At 50.5% G+C, this 18,765-nt stretch overlaps 1 protein-coding gene and 1 long non-coding RNA gene across 3 annotated transcripts; one reads left to right on the top strand and one right to left on the bottom strand.

Moving 5' to 3' along the window:
• Positions 1-492: 492 nt before the first annotated feature.
• Positions 493-4,917, top strand: LOC142828093 (uncharacterized). 2 transcript variants are annotated; one of them, XR_012903067.1, is made up of 3 exons: positions 494-1,701; positions 3,193-3,354; positions 4,614-4,917. It is a non-coding gene; the product is annotated as an uncharacterized LOC142828093 (long non-coding RNA). The 2 variants fall into 2 exon arrangements; XR_012903066.1 differs by lacking the exon at positions 3,193-3,354 and having other exon boundaries at positions 493-1,701.
• On the bottom strand, positions 4,865-16,460 carry PAX1 (paired box 1). Its single transcript, XM_075925799.1, has 5 exons — positions 15,955-16,460; positions 15,078-15,701; positions 12,423-12,562; positions 11,561-11,768; positions 4,865-5,553 (listed from the first exon to the last, which is right to left on the bottom strand). The coding sequence occupies exons 1-5, from the start codon at positions 15,956-15,958 to the stop codon at positions 5,462-5,464; spliced, it is 1,068 nt and encodes a 355-aa protein (XP_075781914.1). The 5' UTR covers positions 15,959-16,460; the 3' UTR covers positions 4,865-5,461.
• Positions 16,461-18,765: the final 2,305 nt, after the last annotated feature.

Genomic DNA, 18,765 nt, shown 5'->3' with positions numbered 1-18,765 from the left:
AAATCGAACTCAGAAGGCGTCTCCGGCAGTGGCCACAATTCCTGCTTCTGTGAGGAGTAAGGGAAGCCAATGGGAGTGTTTGCTTCCGTCAGCCTCCTGTTGCAGGGACGGTGGGGAAATGTGAAACAAGATATGTGGACTCCAGCTACATAATTTACATAGCAGGCATTGCATATCTTCATGTGACATTCCCTATGAGTGTAGACCTGGCCTTAGGTGTGTGTCTATGGAATCCTATTTAAAGTGTGAATGTTGGTGTGTGTAGAGGGATCAGTCCCTGAAGCCAGTCTCTCTGGGTGACCAGATGGGAGCACCAAAACCATTGTTCTTGATGGCCAAAGAACAACGCAGACAAGCCCTGCAAAAGAACCTCCCCAAGAAAGAGACAAAAGCCCCATCAAGGAAAGAAGACCAGAGTCCCATCTGCCGTTTTGTGATGACTCACGGTCATACAATGCCCTGGGGCAGTAGGAGAGGAGAATATCTCTGGACTGAAACATAGAAAAAGGTGTGTGCAAAACTATGGAACTGGGCCTTTCAGTTCTACAATCATACTCCAGGAGCATCGGTGGGTACCAACACGCTCTGGCTTCCCTCCTCGTGTCCAGACCACCTGGCCCGTGGACTAACGTGAGCTATTGAGGCTGGCGATTGTATCCCATCTGTAGAACAGTGTGCATGTGTGGCGGACAATGTTAGTAGCTCAGAACGGAAAATGAATTCTGCCTTCCCCATACACGCGGCACTTTGCCTTATCCCCCAGAGAAGATTCTGCTGGTTCTATTTCTATAAGTCCAACACCAGCGCTCTGGACTAACCGGCTGGGTCACCCATGGTTTCTGAAGCTGAATGTGAAGATGGTGTACACACGGGATCCATCCAGCCACCTGCCTTCTCCAGTGCTCAGGCAGAATCCACCCAGGCGCCTGCCTTGTCCAGGGCTCAGGCAGAATCCACCCAGGCGCCTGCCTTCTCCAGGGCTCAGGCAGAATCCACCCAGCCGCCTGCCTTCTCCAGGGCTCAGACAGAATCCACCCAGCCGCCTGCCTTCTCCAGGGCTCAGGCTGCTGGGAACACACCAGGCATGTCCTCACCTCCAGTCCTTCCACGGGCACCTAGCGGGCTTCTGATGCCAGAGTAAGCCTGTGACTAGACGCCTGCCCCGCACTGGCTAAAGAAGGGTTAAAACCGAGGGCTGGAGCTGAGGAGCCAGCGGCTGTGGCCAGTATGCGCCAATTAGGGCCCAGCTGAGGGCTGTATAAATAAAGGCTCCTGGAGGGATGGAGACAGAGAGACCTTGCTCTGGCTGGGGAGCAAGAGGGACCAGGTTGCCAGGGAAACCGAAGAAGACAAGGCCTCAGAATCCTAGGGCTGTAGTTAGAGCAGGGCTGGGGAAGGGCAAGCAGAGCTGGGGATGCTCTGGGCAGGCGAGCTCCCAGGCTGCAGGGCCGGAAGCAAGGCCTGAGGGTCCTAGGGCTGCGGGGAGGCAGCCAGAGCCGCGGAAGGCAGCCGGTCCCCACCCCCTTGCCAATGATGAGCGGCCATGTCAGACTGCAGTTTGCCCCGGTCACTGAGGCGAGGAGGGCACAGTGGGTTGGGAAAACCCCAGAGTGCAGAGACACGGGGAGCCACCAGCCAGCAGGGGCTGCTCCGGTACCAACAAGCTAATTTCCCGAGGGAGCAGCAGGAGGCGCCCTTGTGGTGAGTCACACCTGGCCTGAGAGCTGAACTGACTAAAAGGGGGTAAAACCCACCATGAGAGGCAAATGAAAGAAGGAAGGTCCTGCAAAGATCCCTCTCTGCGGTTTTCAATGGTAGGGGCAGCATTTGCTGGGTGGCCTGTTACAAGTCCCTTGTGAGCCTCTAAGGCCCACATAGGTCCAAGGGGATTGTGGGAAGGGCCAGGGGGACCATGATGGGGCAGCCAAGCTCACCTGTGGAGAAGCTAAGGCAGCCCGGGGCCAAGTGGAGAAGCAACACAGATCCCTTTCAGGCTCCCCTCCATCCTACCCAAGCACCACAATTTCTGTCCTCCTGGCCCTACCCCCTTGGAAAGTCCAGTGTGGGACCCTGAGATGGAGAAATGCTGCCGCCAAAGGCAGAGCCCTCCCTCTGTGTGGGGTGGCGGGCGAGCCATCTGCAGAGAGGCCATGTTTTTAGGCACCTGAGGATGCCCAACTCCCACCAGAGACAGGTGACCAGCCTGGTTCCCACCAGGCACCTTCTTGTAGCTCAGAGTCTGAAAATTGAGGCCCAGGTACTCCCGCCACCAAAAGCACCATCGGAATTGGCTGGATCCCTTGTCCCGCTCCCCCTCTGGGTAGCTCCGGCGGAGTATCCGGAGCTGAACAGGGATAGACTATGCACTATCTTTCCCCTGGCAGGGAGCTGTCCCTTTATTTCATGCAGAAGGCAGGTCATTGGGGCAGCACGAGGAAACCTTCTTATTTCTATGACCGCAGGTTGTGGGGTCCCATTGCACGAGGCCCTGGGCAACCATCCGTACCCCGAAGAGCTTACAACCTGAGTAGATAAGACAGAGACTGATTTGCTCAGTGCCACACAGCGGTAGAGCCCAAAATAGACTCCAGGGGTATGTCTACACTGCACACTAAGCCCAGGGGTCTGACTCAGGTTTGAGCCCATTCCGGCCACACAGAATCCATCTGATTTGGGACAGCAAACACCTGGCCCTGCTGTGGTGGTCCCACGGCACTGCAGGTCCAGCCCTGTTGTTCTGCGATGCGGAAGCGGCTCGCACCTCAAGCCTGCGTCAGGAGGTCGGCATAATGTGGCAGGGTTGGCGTGGCTGGGAGACCAGGCCCAGCGGTTGCAGACCCAGGTTTACAGCGTAGTGTGGACACGCAAGCACGGGCCTGGAAGCAAATCCCAGATCCCAAGGGACCTGGATTATCTATGAAGTGTGGGTCTCCTGACACTAGTGTGATCAGTTATAGAATAGTCCTGCTAGTCGGGGCTTTTTCTTATATAGGCATCGAATGCTCCCCCGCCTGTCTTGATTTTTCACACTTGCTGTCTGCCTCCGCCCCCCATTTGATACCCACTTCTTTCCCCTATATGCTCCCCACTGCATTGCTTCGATTTGATTTCTGCCTGCCCGGTACTTCTGTGCTCCAAGGCCTTTGATTGTCAGCCCCCCTTCACTCAGCACTGCGTGTATTTATTTTTCAGGCAGTGCTTTCGAGGCTCTTATCCAGCGTAGATAATGAGTTTTTAATTACGGGGATGAGAAGTGCCTGTCTAACATCACAGGCCACCGAAATGCAATCCATGTGGCTGCAGGAGAGACCCGATGTTTCCCTTCCCCAGGAAGAATCTCTTTAGCGTTATTTGGTGAGAAGCTTTGCTTGTACTCTTCTGCCTGAAAGAGGCTAATCTTGCTTCATTCCTGTTTTGAGGGAGTTCCTATCGTTCTATTCTGAATCGATTCCCTTTCTGCATGTTAGGTCACCCTTAAATCTATAGACGCTGCATAGAACCAATACTGGTCAATTTCAGGAGGTATGAGGGTCATTAAGCTAATGCTGGTCAATTTCAGCAGGCTTGAGGATCATTAGGCTATATTTAACTAAATTCACGGGGCCAAATTCTTCTCTGATATAATTTCATTGCCTTCCACTTGGTCTCTTCTCCTTAAACTAGAGCAGCCTTTCCCAAATGGTGTTCCCCGGAACCCTGGGGTTCCGGGAAGTGAAAATAAGGGTTCCACGAGAAAATTCCATTACAATAACATTTTATGATTAAAAAAAATTATTAATATTATGTGATTTTTTTTAAAATATGTGCAATTAAACTAAAGATCTCATGACCTTGTTTAGCATATGTTTATTATTATCTTTGCTTATTTGTGGTCTACTTTTTCAGCTCCGTATATTATGTTATTTGGAGTTCCGCGAAATTCTTTCGAGTTTAAAAGGGTTCCATGGCCAAATAAAATTGGGAAACACTGAACTAGAGTGTGTGTAGTGCAACACCTATCACGTAAACCTGGCAGAGTATTTTAAATACAGTTTGAACCTCTCTAGTCCGTCACCCTCAGGGCATGACTGCTTTCGAATGAGAGAATTTTCCTGCCTACAGGAGGTCAATATTGTCTAGCAGCATTACCAAGACTTCCACTGCTTCCTGGGCTCTGAGAAGACATTTAGGGGTAAATTAGAGCTAAATAACAACACAAAACACTTAGAACTAGGACTGGTGGCTATAAACAAAGTTTATGGGACTGTGGGAAACTTGGCCACACCCATGAAAAATGGACATCCATCTAACTCAAATCATTCCGGACGACAGATGTTTCTGGACCAGAGAGGTCTGGACTAGAGAGATTCAACCTGTACTCTTTCTTTTTGCTCCCTGTGCTTTATACTCCCATTCAAGGTCACTAAATGTCTCCCATATTATTTGTCATCTCCATTTGGGCCTCAGACTGTCCTTAGGGTTATGACATGTACTAGGGTCAAACCTAGTGGCTTCAAACACACTTATGAACCCAGCGTGCTAGGTGCTGTACAAACACATAGTAATAAACAGCCCCCTGAAAGAGCTTGCCAACTAGACAACTCAGTGGAAATAGTATCATCCCTGTTTTACAGATGGGGAACGGAGACCCAGAGAGATTGAGAGATTTACTCATAGCCCCACACACTACTGGTGGCAGCGATGGGATATGCATGCAGGTCTTCTGTCCTGTGAACCATACAATCACTTTACAGTGAATGCAGAAATTGAGCACTTGGGTTCAAGTGGATTGGAGGAGAAAGACCCAACAAAAGGCCCTGGTCCGTAGCTATGCAGAGAGGAAACAAGAGAACCCAGGGAAGGCATCCCAAACAAGCACCATAGCTGTAGTCACTTTTTTATTAAGTGTTGTTATTATAAAAATATATCGTAAAATGATGTTGTGTGTTTGTCCATTTACACTTGTGGAGAGAGATGTTGTCCCCTGGCAGAAACCAGTTCAGAGCCCAGACTGTTGGGTTTCAGGCCTTGGGGACGCTGAATGAATCTCTCTCGAGTCAACGCACACCAGAGTAAAGTCTGTGGCTTTGTAAGCAATGGGCAATGGCAGCAGGGCTAGTGAAAAAGTCGGTGATTGCTAGATCCAGAGGTCTCTTGTGTGAAAGAAAGAAAAGGCCGGGGCAGGGGGGAGGAAAGAAAATAATTGTCTCCATTCACCACCTGCCAACTTGACCAAGGAAATCGCTCACTCAAGGCACAGAGTCAGTGAACGTCCAGATCTCTCTAACTTCCGCTTTTAAAAGTCGCTTTTCTTTGTATTGCCTGGGCTTGTTTCACACCCAGCCTCTTCCTTTCCAAAGGTGTGTCTCCAAACGCGAGTGATGCTTTTAGGTTCCATTGCATTCCCAAAGTAACAGCTACGGGTGTCTGATCCAAAACTCTCTCCCTCTCTCTCTCTCTCACGGATGATTCACTGCAAATTCTAGGAAGATGAGGCTGGGATCGAAAGTCCATGTATGCTACTTAGGGTTTCTTGAGGTTTGCCGACAGGACTGGCAGGTTTTCTGTCCACAGCTGCAGCAAGGGAAAGAAAGAAAGAAAAGCAAGTCAGTTGGCATGTGACACCTAGCAAATTTGACACTCTGAGAGGGAGCTGTGTTAGTCTGTAACTTTAAAAACAACCAGTAGTCCTGTGGCACCTTAGAGACAGGCAGACAGACAGATGTGTATGAGGAGAGAGAGAGAGAGAGAGAAAGAAAGAGAGAAAGAAAGAGAGAAAGAAAGAGAGAAAGAAAGAAAGAAAGAAAGAAAGAAAGAAAGAAAGAAAGAAAGAAAGAAAGAAAGAAAGAAAGAAAGAAAGAAAGAAAGAATCATGAGCTTTTGTGGTTTTTCCCACAAAAGCTCCTGATACTATTTATATTTTGTTAGTCTCTAAATTTAAAATTCCTTGTTTTTAAACGTGAGTTTCCCTGGGTTTGAACAAAGACGTTAACTGGATGTCGCATTATAACGCCAGCTTTCCCTGCCTCGAACACCTCACTTACAAACGTTAAGCATGGGACTCTTCCAGCCCTCTGAATTAGCCTCATTAGCATCGGTCCTACAATGGACAGGTACGGCCCCCTTCTTTTGCTGTTCTGAAATACCGGGTTTCTGCTGTCCCTCTGCCCCTCGCCCTCTGAGGACGTGGGTTGTGCCCACGAAAGCTCACGAGACTCGCTGTTCTGGGGTTTTCTCTCACAAGGGGCCACAGGGCTGCCTGCTGTTATGTTAAGTTGCAGACTCGCACGGTTGCGCCTTGGCATCACGTCTCTTGCGTTTGTTTCGCTCCTCGGCGCCCTTCTGCGAACCCTGCTTTTTGCTTTGCTTGTCTCTGGCAAGGAGGAATCGCCGGGTCAATTTCACCTTCACACGCGCGTTGAGCAGTAATCGCTGTTCCCCCTTTTTATGTTTTCATTTTTGTTTTTAATCCTCTAGCAAAACCCTGCAGGGCAGGGAGACATTTCCTGCCCTGAAACAGACACGTCTCCTCCCAAGCCCTTTACTAGAATGATATCTTCACTTGAAATCCAGCGTGGACCAGAGAGGCAGGGACCGGGCTAGCGACCGATCGCAGGTCTCCTCCTCCCTACCCCCCCCCCCCCCCCCCATTTTAAGCGATTGCTTCTTCTTTGTCGTTTATTTTAGAAGCAAGCGCGTTTTCCTTCCGCCCCCGCGGGAGGAAGAGCAAGCACGGGGCTGAAGGAGTGTGTGGGGGGGGTTGTCTGACAGCTCCCTTCCCGGATCAGACATTGGCCTTTCACCTGTCCGGCCTGCGGAGTTTCCCGCGGGCGCTGATTCCGCGGGCGGAGCGCTGACTCCGCGGTCAGAGCTGGGAGAATTCCCCCGACACGTGCTGGGTTTCCCCTCCTGAGGTGGCTGCTGGCTATAAAAGATTCCCCCCCCACACACACACACACACCAGCTGCGGGGGTGCAGTGGGGTGAGCCCGGCCGCGGTCCCGACCCCGAGGTGAAAACCAGCAAGATCGGGCCCTTTGGGCCACGCCGGGATTGAGATACAGAACCGGCCGAGCCTAAGGGCAGCTGGAAAGACAGACCCCCCCCCCCAATCTAGGCCATCGGTCCCAGCTCTAAATCAGAAAATAGCGCCCCCCCCCCCCCCCCCCCGCTGCCCTGGCTTTACGAGCAGGATCGGGCCCGCCATCAACGCAGCTGGGCGTCGCGCGTAGTGTAGACGCCTAGGCCGAAAAGCGGGGGGGTTCTTTAGACCAGTAGATTTTGCCCCCGTTGCTTATGCCCCTCTCCCCCCTCCTCTTGCCGATTTGCCTGGGCGGAGGAGAGGGGGTGCGCGTGGGGGGGGGGGGGCGTTTGGAAGCCCCCTTCCCAGAATCTTGCGCCCACTAGTCCTTCTCCGCGGAAGATCCGCAGGGGCGCATTGGCCAATTCCGCGCATCGCTACTCCCCCCCCCCCCTCCCAACGGTTCTGCTTCCAAAGGGTGAGTCCGCTTTTAACAGCCCCCGCCGGGATGCCAGCGGTGTATGTGGCACTTCCAGCGTCCCTGCGCTGGGAACAGAACCCAGGCCCAGGGAATTCGGGCCGGAGCGAAGGCGGAGGGGGCTGGACGCTGGACGAGGCCTTGCCTGGGGAATTCCTGCGGGGGGGGGGGGTCAAACCACCCTTCTGCACGGCCTGTGGTGTTTGCAACAGGGTCGCTCCCTGCCGGGGCTTCCCAGCCACCCAGCTCCGGGGCGGGGGGTTAATTATGCTCAAGTAAAAGCCCGGACCAAATCCCATCAGGGTCACAGTTCCCACGGCGCCGAGCGCGCCCCGATGGATCCGTGTGAACAGTCCCATCCGGAGCCCTGTACCCGCGATCGCTGCGCGCGTCAACAGCAGGCTGGCTACGTGGGAACAGCCGCGCGCACATGAACCGCGGGGTTGTGTTACGTCTCCAGGCAAATCACCCCGGCAAAGCAGCAGGGCCGGTGGGGGGGCATCGAAACGGGAGCCCCACTGTCTAGTCCGGACGTATAGGAAACATACGGGATGCGCGCGCCGTTGGGAGTGGGTGTCGTTTGATGGACAGCAGTGAAGTGGGGGAAGGGTTGTGTGCCAGAGCCGGGGTGTGTCAGTAGGGACACAGCTCATGTGTGGTGCAGCGGCGTGACTTGGGACAGCCAGTACTTCGGTCGTAAAATAACCGACACGGGCTATAGCAAGTTCGGCTTCTAGTGAGGGTTTGGGCTCGCAGTTCGGAGGTGTCCAGAAAGCTCCGCATAGTTTTATTAAAATTGAAGGCCTCTCTCTCTCTCCCTCTCTCACTGTATTTTGATAAACAATACATTTGATTGTAAAAGAGAGAGACAGATACACAGACAGACAGATGGGGTGGATGGAGATAGATAGATAGATAGATAGATAGATAGATAGATAGATAGATAGATAGATAGATAGATAAAGATAATTCATTTCTTTCTAGTCAATTTCTTTCTTTCTTTCTTGTCAATTTTTTCTTTCTGTCTGTCTTTCTAGACAATTTCTTTCTTTCTTTCTTTCTTTCTTTCTTTCTGTCTGTCTGTCTGTCTGGAAGTTTTCTTTCTTTCTTTCTTTCTTTCTTTCTTTCTTTCTTTCTAGACAATTTCTTTCTTTCTTTCTTTCTTTCTTTCTTTCTTTCTTTCTTTCTTTCTTTCTGGTCAATTTCTTTCTGGCTGGCTGTTTTTCTTTCTTTCTTTCTTTCTTTCTTTCTTTCTTTCTTTCTTTCTTTCTGTCTGTCTCTCTGTCTGTCTTTCTGGAAGTTTTCTTTCTTTCTTTCTTTCTTTCTTTCTTTCTTTCTTTCTTTCTTTCTAGACAATTTCTTTCTGACTGTCTTTCTGACTGTCTTTCTGACTGTCTTTCTAGACAATTTCTTTCTTTCTTTCTTTCTTTCTTTCTTTCTTTCTTTCTTTCTGGTCAATTTCTTTCTGGCTGGCTGTTTTTCTTTCTTTCTTTCTTTCTTTCTTTCTTTCTTTCTTTCTTTCTTTCTTTCTTTCTTTCTGTCTTTCTGACTGTCTCTCTGTCTGTCTTTCTGGAAGTTTTCTTTCTTTCTTTCTTTCTTTCTTTCTTTCTTTCTTTCTTTCTTTCTTTCTGACTGTCTTTCTGACTGTCTTTCTAGACAATTTCTTTCTTTCTTTCTTTCTTTCTTTCTTTCTTTCTTTCTTTCTTTCTTTCTTTCTTTCTTTCTTTCTTTCACTGTTGTTATCAACAACCATTCATTATTAGCGATAATAAGGAAGCTGCTAGTCTCAGAAGGTTACATTAGTTCAGCCAAAAAAAAGTTCAGGGTCGCATATGAAGACAGTAATACATAAACTAGCTGATAAGTAGAACATGAAGCGGGAATGCGAAAAAGACTGGAGACACGATAGTGTACAAGGCAAAAAAAAGAGCAAAGAATAGAAGCAGAAGAGATGAGTTTGCATTTTTAAATGAAACCACATATCAAAGTTAAGCGTCCCAATATGGACCGGTGTGATTAATAGAAGGAAAAATGTTCAACATTAAAATATATACTACAATATAGAGACCTGTTCAAATCAGAAACATGTGATCGCTTATTATACTCCTATGGTATATTACTTTAAATACTCCCTCAGGAGGGAAATATCTAGTATAAGCGATTTATAATGTTAGTCATTTTCATTGAATGAGTGTGTCTTTCTTAGATCTGGATTATCCGCCAGCACATGTGCAAGATTTATGGTCAGAGGCATCCAGTACAAATACTTATTTAATATGGCTAAAACTATTATTACTAAAAACGAATGTCTCCAATGCTCACCCTCTGTCACTTCGCTGTATTTATTACAGTGCTGCAGAATATCACTCGGTCATTTCTTTTCTGTTTTATTGCCTACAATGCACCCTCTCGGCCCAGATCATTACTTGTGAGAAAGCCACCTTTGCCTTAAAGAATTAAAAGCGGAATGTTTGCCCCAGATCTGTCTGCTTCCTCCGAGATTTCCCTCCCACCTGATTGAACATTCCCCGGGAACAAAACGATTTCCACTTTGAATCTGTCTGTTTTTACTGGTAGCAAATATGAAAGCGGCTGGAAGCAAAGTTTGTACAGTCCCGTGCTAGCAGGGACTGTTTCGAGCTAGCACGTGAACTAGCAAGTAACTAGAAAGTACTCTAAAGGGCTCTCTTAGTTTGTGGAAGAGAATAGTCGACAATGTAAAAGTTTTATCTGACCTGTACTTTTACAAATTCTCTGTTACACACATGTGCGCGGAACACGTGGGTGTGAAACAAAAAGCGAGATGTTCTTTGTCTATGGTCTCTCCCACACACGAATTTTATCCATATACTTTTAAAGTTCCATATGTCAGGCAAGTTTATCGATGTTATGTATACACACGTGTGTGAAATACCATTCTCTGTGTGCCTGCGTATTTATATATACATAGACACTCAGGTAGGCTCTTTTATAGATCTACAGTGCCATATACAATTATATATGTGTAATACATAACAGACGAATTCTATTATAGGTATATAGTGAATATGTATAATATTGGGATATATGGAGCGTCTCACGTTGCTTAAAAATTACTCTATGAGTAGTTATATAACATTCGCCGAATTTTATATAGTTTTGCGGGTGTCAACATAAAAATTATACAGTCTTATAAATTGTATATACAATTCCGCGGATGTTATGTAACTATTCATAGAGCAATTTTGAATCAACATGAGACTCTCTATATATCACAATATGTGTCTGTCCATGAATCCATTTACTGACATTATTGCTATCAAGGGATAGATAGATAGATAGATAGATAGATAGATAGATAGATAGATAGATAGATAGATAGATAGATAGATAGATAGATAGATAGATTAGATTGACTCACTGTTAGATATATAAACAGAATATTTAGCTATCTCTATAAATAAAAATTCCTTCCATACATATCATACTCTGTAAAGATACACGGGCATTTTATGACCATAGAGCACGCAGTGATATCTAAATTATATCTAGATAGATAGACTCACTGTTAGATATATAAACAGAATATTTATCTATCTCTATACATAAAAAGTCCCTCCATACATATCTTCTGTACAGATACACGCGCATTTTACGTCCATAGAGCTCGCAGTGATATCTAAATTATATCTAGATAGATAGACTCACTGTTAGATATATAAACAGAATATTTATCTATCTCCACACTTTAAAAAGTCCCTCCATACATATTATATTCTGCACAGATACACGCGCATTTTCTGTCCATAGTGCGCGCAGCGGAGCGGCCCCTGTTCACGGTTTTACTAAGAGCCGGGGGCTGAGCAGGGCCGGCACACCCGCAGACTACCCGGTTCCGGTTCTGCAGACAGTGGAGCTATCGGTACTAGGCGTGAAACAGCCGCTAACTAGCGGGATGTGGCCCTGGTCTCTGGGCCCGCGGGGCTGGCCTGGCTGCGCAGTAACTCCGCGCAGGGCCAGAGGCTGCGCGCTCTGCTCTTCCCCCTTGGGGAGCCCCCTCCCATCCGGCCTGGGGGGGCTCCCTCTGCCCGGCTCCCCGCTTACCTTCTCGGGCGGGGTGCTTGAAGGCCAACTCTCCCCCGTGCGCCGTCACTCCGGGCCCGTGGTGCGCCAGGGAGCTGCCCTGCGCCTGCCAGGGGTGGCCGGGAGTGAGGTAGCCCGCCCCGGGGCCGGCGTAGACTCCGTGCTGGTTGGAAGAGGGGTAGGCGCAGGCCGGCAGGAAGCCGCTGACGGCGGAGAGGCCCGGGGCTGGCTGCGGAGAGAAGCGGGAGACAATCAGGCGGGGATTGCAACCCCCCCGAGGCCGGCTCCGGCTCCCTGGTCCCCGGGGTAGGTTGCACATCTGCCTCCGTGTGCGGGAGAGCGCCCCGGGGTGGGCCGAGAACTCCCGAGTCCTGCTCCTGTTCAGCGCCTCCCTTTGTACAGAGCAGCAGGCGCGGAGACAGAAATCGGCCCCCTTTCAGCACCCTCCCGCCCGGCGCCGTCTGGAGTCGATTTCTCCCTGGCCCGGGGAGTGAGGAAGCTGAAATTGCAGCAACGAAACCTGCGTGAATCCCCGGCTGGGGCCGCGGCTCTAAGCGGGCCATCGAAATGGCTCCAGTCCTGGGTTGGAGGGGCCTTGGGTCTAACCCGGAACCTCCCTGTCAACACGCGTGTAAACAGATTCTGAGACCCGCTTCGGGGGGGTTCAATTAAATGGATTCCTTCAAGGCACTCGCTGCGGTGTGCTCTGGTTAATGCGAGCGAGCGCACACACAATCGGGTGTTCGATGCCACGGGTATGTTCGCCACTTGGGTCGTTGACACGCAATTCGAATTCACCACCTTCCTTCAGATCCCCAAATCTCTCTGTCACGCACACAATATGTTCTCCCCCCACTGCAACCTCCAAGGGGGAAGATGTTACCTGCGGGTACTTAATGTCCGTCTCCATGGCAGCTTTATCGATCCCATTGACTCCCTGGGAAGGGAAGGCCGTTCTGTTCACACTGGGCCAATCTTCCATTTTCGGCGGGTAGGCAGCTCCTTCTGTCCCAGCCAGAGGTCCTGCGATGGGAACAGAGCCCTCAGCCCTCAGCCTACTTCGCATTCAGGTGTCCCCTAGAACCTGCAACTTCACCCTCCAGGTCACTGTCCTAGGACGGGGATCTGTAAGCACTGTGAGAAGCCAGGCCCCGATCCTGCTGAGGGTGGCATTTTGGCCAATGAGATCCGCATCCAGACAGGGGAGGTTTCTCTTTCCTTGAGCAATGGGGTGAGTCTACACAGCAGTGTTATTTCGGAATAACCAACATGATTCTGAAATAACATAAGCCACATCTACATGGCCAGCAGCTATTTCGACACAATGTCAATTTCGACACATGTCAATTTCGACACAATGTCACAATCATGTCGTACTAGAGGATGTCTTACTCCGACTTTTGTAACCCACATTGTACAAGGAGTAAGAGAAGTCAGAAGAGAGTGCTCTCCCTCCCACTTTCAGCTGTATAGACAGTGCCAAAAGCCAAATGAAGCTATTTTGACTTGAACTATGCAATTGAGCGAGCTGGAGTTGCACAGTTTATTTCGGCTTTACCCCTGCTGTGTAGACGTGCCCAAATTGCACAAGGACAATTTGATTCCTGGGCACCTTGGAGCCCTCTAATCCCACTGGTTAGAGGGCATTTTTCAGCTGTGTTTGCTGCTCAAAGGGCTGGAGTTTAGCAGGAGAATCAATTAAAATTGGGAGTGAGAATTGTCTGATAAAGCCCCTCTCCTTCAATACTAAACTATTCTTTATCAAATCGGAGTTATTTCTCCTCCGTAGAGACACCTTCCCTCCCTGCCCCCCTCAATCAATTACGAAACTCGATGTTGTCTAGAGGCTACAAACAGAATCCAGATCTGGGAAACGTTTTCAGACTGAACATTCTTCCTGGCTAGAAGGTGCCTGAATCCAGAGTGAATGCGAATTGGGGAGCCCGCTTTATAAACGTGATAACGGCTCACGCAAGCCTTAGCAAAACCCGATAGGAACCGGGGGCAGTAGGTTCGCGTCTCAAGTCTGTCTGAGAAAGCTACGAGCAGAGAAGGAAGGCAAAAGAGATTGGGGGAGCGTAAAACACAAACTCGGCTGGCCGAAATTCGGAGTAGTTTCGTTTACAATTCAGCTGAACCCGGTTCTCCGCCTGCCTTCCCGCCAAAGGCCTGCTGCCCTAGAAACTTTCATGTCTTCGTACAGTTGAAGAGATCCCGTTTCGTAGACAGAGACCCCCGCGGTTGAAGTATTTACCTTTTGCATTTGAAAGGGACAGGTTCCCAAACGATACGTTCAGAATTAAGGTCGAACCGGGGCTGAATCTATCCCAGTCCGGTTTATAGCAACAAACGGCGGCAGAAATATTTTAAAAACAACTCCCTCCGATCCAGTTTGCCAGCCCAGCTCTGCCTGAGACCGCCTTTCTATTCATCGTCTGTTCTGATCACAGACCCAGGGGGCTTGCGGGTGCGACCATCGCAGCCTAGTTTTGTTTTCTAGTAGAGACGGGACGTAGAGGAAAGTTTGTAAACATCCTAAGAGGGGAGGGAAAATCCCGACAACGAATCAAACCAATGTCTGAGCCGTTCGCGTCCTTCAGCAAAAACACATCGCCAAACGCATTTGCAGGGTTGGGGGTTGGGGGGCTGGCCAGCCCACGAAAAGATTTCCCACATTTTTCGTCCAAAGTGCAAGATGTCGGTTGTTTTGCTACAGGCTGGCCTGTCCGATCCGCCCTAAATGCTCGGAGTTATTTATACAGGCCCTTTAGAAATTGTTTCGCCCAGGTTTGTTTTCTTTCTTTCTTTCTTTCTTTCTTTCTTTCTTTCTTTCTTTCTTTCTTTCTTTCTTTCTTTCTTTCTTTCTTTCTTTCTTTCTCCATACAATCTATCTATCTATCTATCTATCTATCTATCTATCTATCTATCTATCTATCTATCTATCTATCTATCTATCTATCTATCTATCCCCATACACCTCTGTCTGTCTGTCTGCCTGTCTATCTGATTTCTTTTTTTTCTTTCCTCATACACTCAGTCTATCTATCTATCTATCTATCTATCTGTCTGTCTATCTATCTATCTATCTATCTATCTATCTATCTATCTATCTATCTATCCCCACACCCCCCCTCTATCTATCTATCTATCTATCTATCTATCTATCTATCTATCTATCTATCTATCTATCCCCATACACCCCCTCTATCTATCTATCTATCTATCTATCTATCTATCTATCTATCTATCTATCTATCTATCTATCTATCTATCTATCCCCACACCCCCCCTCTATCTATCTATCTATCTATCTATCTATCTATCTATCTATCTATCTATCTATCTATCTAGTTTTAAAAGTCTAAAGCTACCGGGGCCTCCCAAAGCGGGCCTGTGCTCAGAAAGCGCCGAGCACCCGCCTGCATAACACAAACCCCTTCGTCCCCCCAAATCAGGGGCGCCATTGTCCCCTTCGCCCGCGGGAAGACACCCGCGGCTCGGCCAGCGGCGCGCCCCGGGAGACGCGGAGCCCTCTGACCTGTTTGCTCCACGAAGGTGCGGATGCCCAGGATGTTGCTGACGGAGTGAGCCGAGGGCCAGGAGCGGGGGATGCTGACGTGCCCCGCGGCGACCGGCCCCCCGGGGTGGCTGCCCATCTTGGCGCCCGAGGCGGCCACGGGGCCGGGGTAGGGGTACTGGTAGAGGGGGTTGTAGGGCAGCGCCGGCGGCGGGCCGGGCTTGCTGTCGTAGAGGCCGGGCTGCGAGAGGCTGCCGATCTTATTGCGCAGGATGCGGCTGATGGAGCTGACGGAGGGCACGTTGTACTTGTCGCACACGCCGTCGGCCAGCAGCCGGTCGCGGATCTCCCAGGCGAAGATGCCCGGGTCGCCTTGCTTGTAGTCGCGGATGTGCTTCACCACCGTGGGGGTGGTGACCCGCGGCTTGCTGCCGCCGATGGCGCCGGGCAGGATGGAGCCGGTCTCGTTGTAGCGGGCCAGGATCTTGCTCACGCAGCCGTGGGAGACGCGCAGCTGGCGGCTGATGTCGCAGGGCCGGATGCCCAGCTGGGCCAGCTCCACGATCCGCAAGCGGATGGCGTTGGGCAGGGGTCTCCCGTTGACGAAGACGCCTCCCAGCTGGTTCACCTCGCCGTAGGTTTGCTCTGGCCCGGGGGGGAAGGAAGGGGGAGAAGGGCGGGTTAGCCCCGCACCGACACCCGCCGGAACGCGTCCCGAGCTCCCCGCCACGCACCCGCGGCTCCCGCAGCAGGAGAGCCGGGGCTGCGCTTGGGAAGGGGGAGGGGGGCTTCTCACCGCCCACGGTGGCGCTGCCTCGGTTTACCAACGCGCCACCGCGCGCCCCGAGCGCTCTCCCACCCCCCTGCGCGCCCAGCGAACCCACCCGCTGCGCCTTACCCATCGCCCGCGAAGCCACACGCGTCTTGCGCGCTCGGCGCCCGGCGCGGCCCGCCGCAGGCTCTGGCTGCTCCGGGGCGGGCGCGGAGGCATAGGGGAGGGGGCTGCCTGCGAGCCCCAGCCCGGGAGACGAACCCAGCCGCCCTGGCTCCGGCTCCCGGCTCGCTGCGGCTCCCGGGGCAATTGCAAAGGCGGCCGGGGACGCGCGCCCAAGGTAATCCGCATCCGCGCGGGGGCGGGGGACTTAGCCGGGCTGGAGTCCGCTCCGATCCATTTGACGTGTCTTCCACGTCAATCTCGGGGGTCACGCCGGAGTTGGCATTTCATTGGTTCCCGGCCTTGCGACCTGGCAAAGGCTGCGGCTTCTGCGGGACCGGTCCCCCCCTTTCCGCCCTCCTCTCCCCGAGCGGCTCCTGAAACAACAGTGTCAGCGACCCAGATGTCTGGCGCGGGGCGCTGCCGACTTCGCTTCGCTTCGCTTCCTTCCCTCCCCCCAGCCTTCTGCGAGAGCCCCGCTCCGCGGGGAAGGGAAGCGCTTTGCTAAGGATCATGGGACGGGGGAAAGGTGGCTGCAGGCCCTTTCTTTACAATCAGGTGGCACCGAGCAATCGCACCCGCTTCTAGTGGTTCTCGCTTCTCCGAGGGGCCGATCCGTGGGAACAGCCCCGGGCACAGTCACCTGTCCACACCCTGCCAGACCTGCGGTCCTCACTCCCGTGGGTTTCACGGGCTTGGCACCGGACCTTTGAAAATAAAGACGCCCCCAGACTTTCGCTGCATCCGATCCGCGACCCCTTTGAAACAGCAGTTCGGGAGCAGGGAGAATTTTGTCCGGGTCCGTGAAAGGAGCCCGGGTAGCCACAATCCATGTGGTGACGTTCGAATGCGGAGGAATCGAATCAGAACCCAGCTTTGCAACATTTCCAGGCGCTCGGAGAGCAAACCCGGTCTTTTCTGGGGCTGTATTTAAAATGGTCCCGATCCCGCGTGGTTAAATGGGGAAATGAGAGAGAACTTTTTCCAGAAAGGTGTATCCAAATGTGGCCGTTTTCAGCTGAGCTTTAAAACCTCCGAAGAAACCCACAGCCTATTAGACTGGGAGATGCCAAAGTGAAATCTCCAAAAGCAGATTAATTACTACGCTGTGTTCCAATGTTTATTACAGGGCTGTTTCGTTAGCATTGGGAAGGGCTTGCAAACAGGATCCTGGTCTATGATTCTTTTTTCCCCCAGTATGATTCTTAGGGGCCAATAAATCCGGTTTGACTCCGAATACAGAGGCTAAGCAGGATCATTAGCGGTGACGTAACATAAGGGTGTTGGCACGTTCTAAATCTATAATTCGTAGGGAATTTAACACGCTTTCCAGAGTCCTGGTTACTCCAGTTTCCCCAATTATCACCTGTAATACCATTAACTCACAAACATCCCACTCTCCCTACCTTTAATATCATCAATTCACAGACACTTACCTTCCTTCCTCCCCCTCCCCCCCATCCCCCTTCTGTTCTGCAATGTGATTTGTCCTTTTCATATTTGTTCATTTTTTTAATTGTATCCTTTGGTATATATGGTTGTGACTACTTTCTTCCACTATTTGATCTGAGGAAGTGGGTCTGGCCCACGAAAGCTCATCATCTAATAAACCATCTTGTTAGTCTTTAAAGTGCTACATTGTCCTGCATTTTGCTGGTTACTCCTCGCACGCACCTCCGGCGCGCTTTTAATAGGGTCACTAACCAAACAGCGAGTGCCATTTGTCAGGGACCGTGTGGAGCAGATGCAGTTATTTTGCCTGCAACGGCTCACAGATGGAAAAGATCAAAACGGAGCAAGTTGACAGCCTTTCTCTGACCCTTTTACCTTGACTCGCTTGCCCAAAACGAATCGTTAGCTAGTGAGCAGCATATATTAATATGTCAATTAGTACGAGGGGGAGTCATAAATTACGAATGCACGATCGGAGCTTTCAGATCAATGAAAAATAAAAATTAAAAACCGCACAGCGCGCAGATGGAGGAAAGAGAAACTTTGGCTCTCGATGTCGCGCGTCTAATGCCAATGCACGCGCAGAGAAAGAACGATTCGCACGGACACGGTGGGATATAGGTATATTTCCTCCTGCTAAAAATAAAAAGTTGTGGACACCGATCGGGAGAGTAAATATGGGCCGCTGAATCCCATGCCGGTTTGGGATTAAAAGTGTGTGTGTGGGGGGAAGGGATTAATCCGAATGGGACGAAATAAACTGAAGCAACCAATCCGGTTTGGTTTCCAAGGCATTTTAATCCAACTGAGTTCAGTGTAAACATTTAATTCGAGGATTTGAAAGTAAAAAAAAAAATCACATTAGCAAAGTAGCTTCCCATAGGAGTTTTAGACAGTGACGGTCGCTATTCGATAGGCGCAGGCTACGCTAAACACAAAGCGAAGCGTAAAATCCAGCAGACCTGAGAAGATTTGAGAAAGAGAATGTTTCCCTCGGATTTATATTACGATTTTAACCTCTCAGGGCATCTCGGAGGGCAGCTGGCAGTACAGCGGACCGATTTATTCAGCTTTCGGACAGCTGCTCTCTGCAGAGCGTTTTCTTCTTCACACCGCCTGCAACACCTTTCGTTGGCATGCACCGTATTTGGCGGGTTTGCGTTTACACGGAACCGCTCGCTACTAGAATGGTCGACTATCTTCCGGGGTGATTGCGGCGGTCTAGCACGATGGAACCTGTTCCGGAAAAGGCGAAAGGCCTCGCCGCTAGCGACTCGATTATTTAATTGTCCAAAGTGAGGACCGTGAACCGCCCGATCCGCA

Source organism: Pelodiscus sinensis, chromosome 3 (assembly GCF_049634645.1).
Source record: "Pelodiscus sinensis isolate JC-2024 chromosome 3, ASM4963464v1, whole genome shotgun sequence".
Classification (NCBI taxonomy): Eukaryota; Metazoa; Chordata; order Testudines; family Trionychidae; genus Pelodiscus; species Pelodiscus sinensis.
This window is presented reverse-complemented; position numbering and strand designations above follow the sequence as displayed.

Bases quoted from the DNA above. Each gene is read 5' to 3' on its own strand.
- PAX1 (XM_075925799.1), bottom strand. The intron at 12,563-15,077 runs GTCAGAGGGCTC...TTCCCATCGCAG, and splicing joins CACCTTCGTGGAGCAAACAG to GACCTCTGGCTGGGACAGAA. The intron at 5,554-11,560 runs GTAAGCGGGGAG...CCCTTGCTGCAG, and splicing joins CAAGCACCCCGCCCGAGAAG to CTGTGGACAGAAAACCTGCC.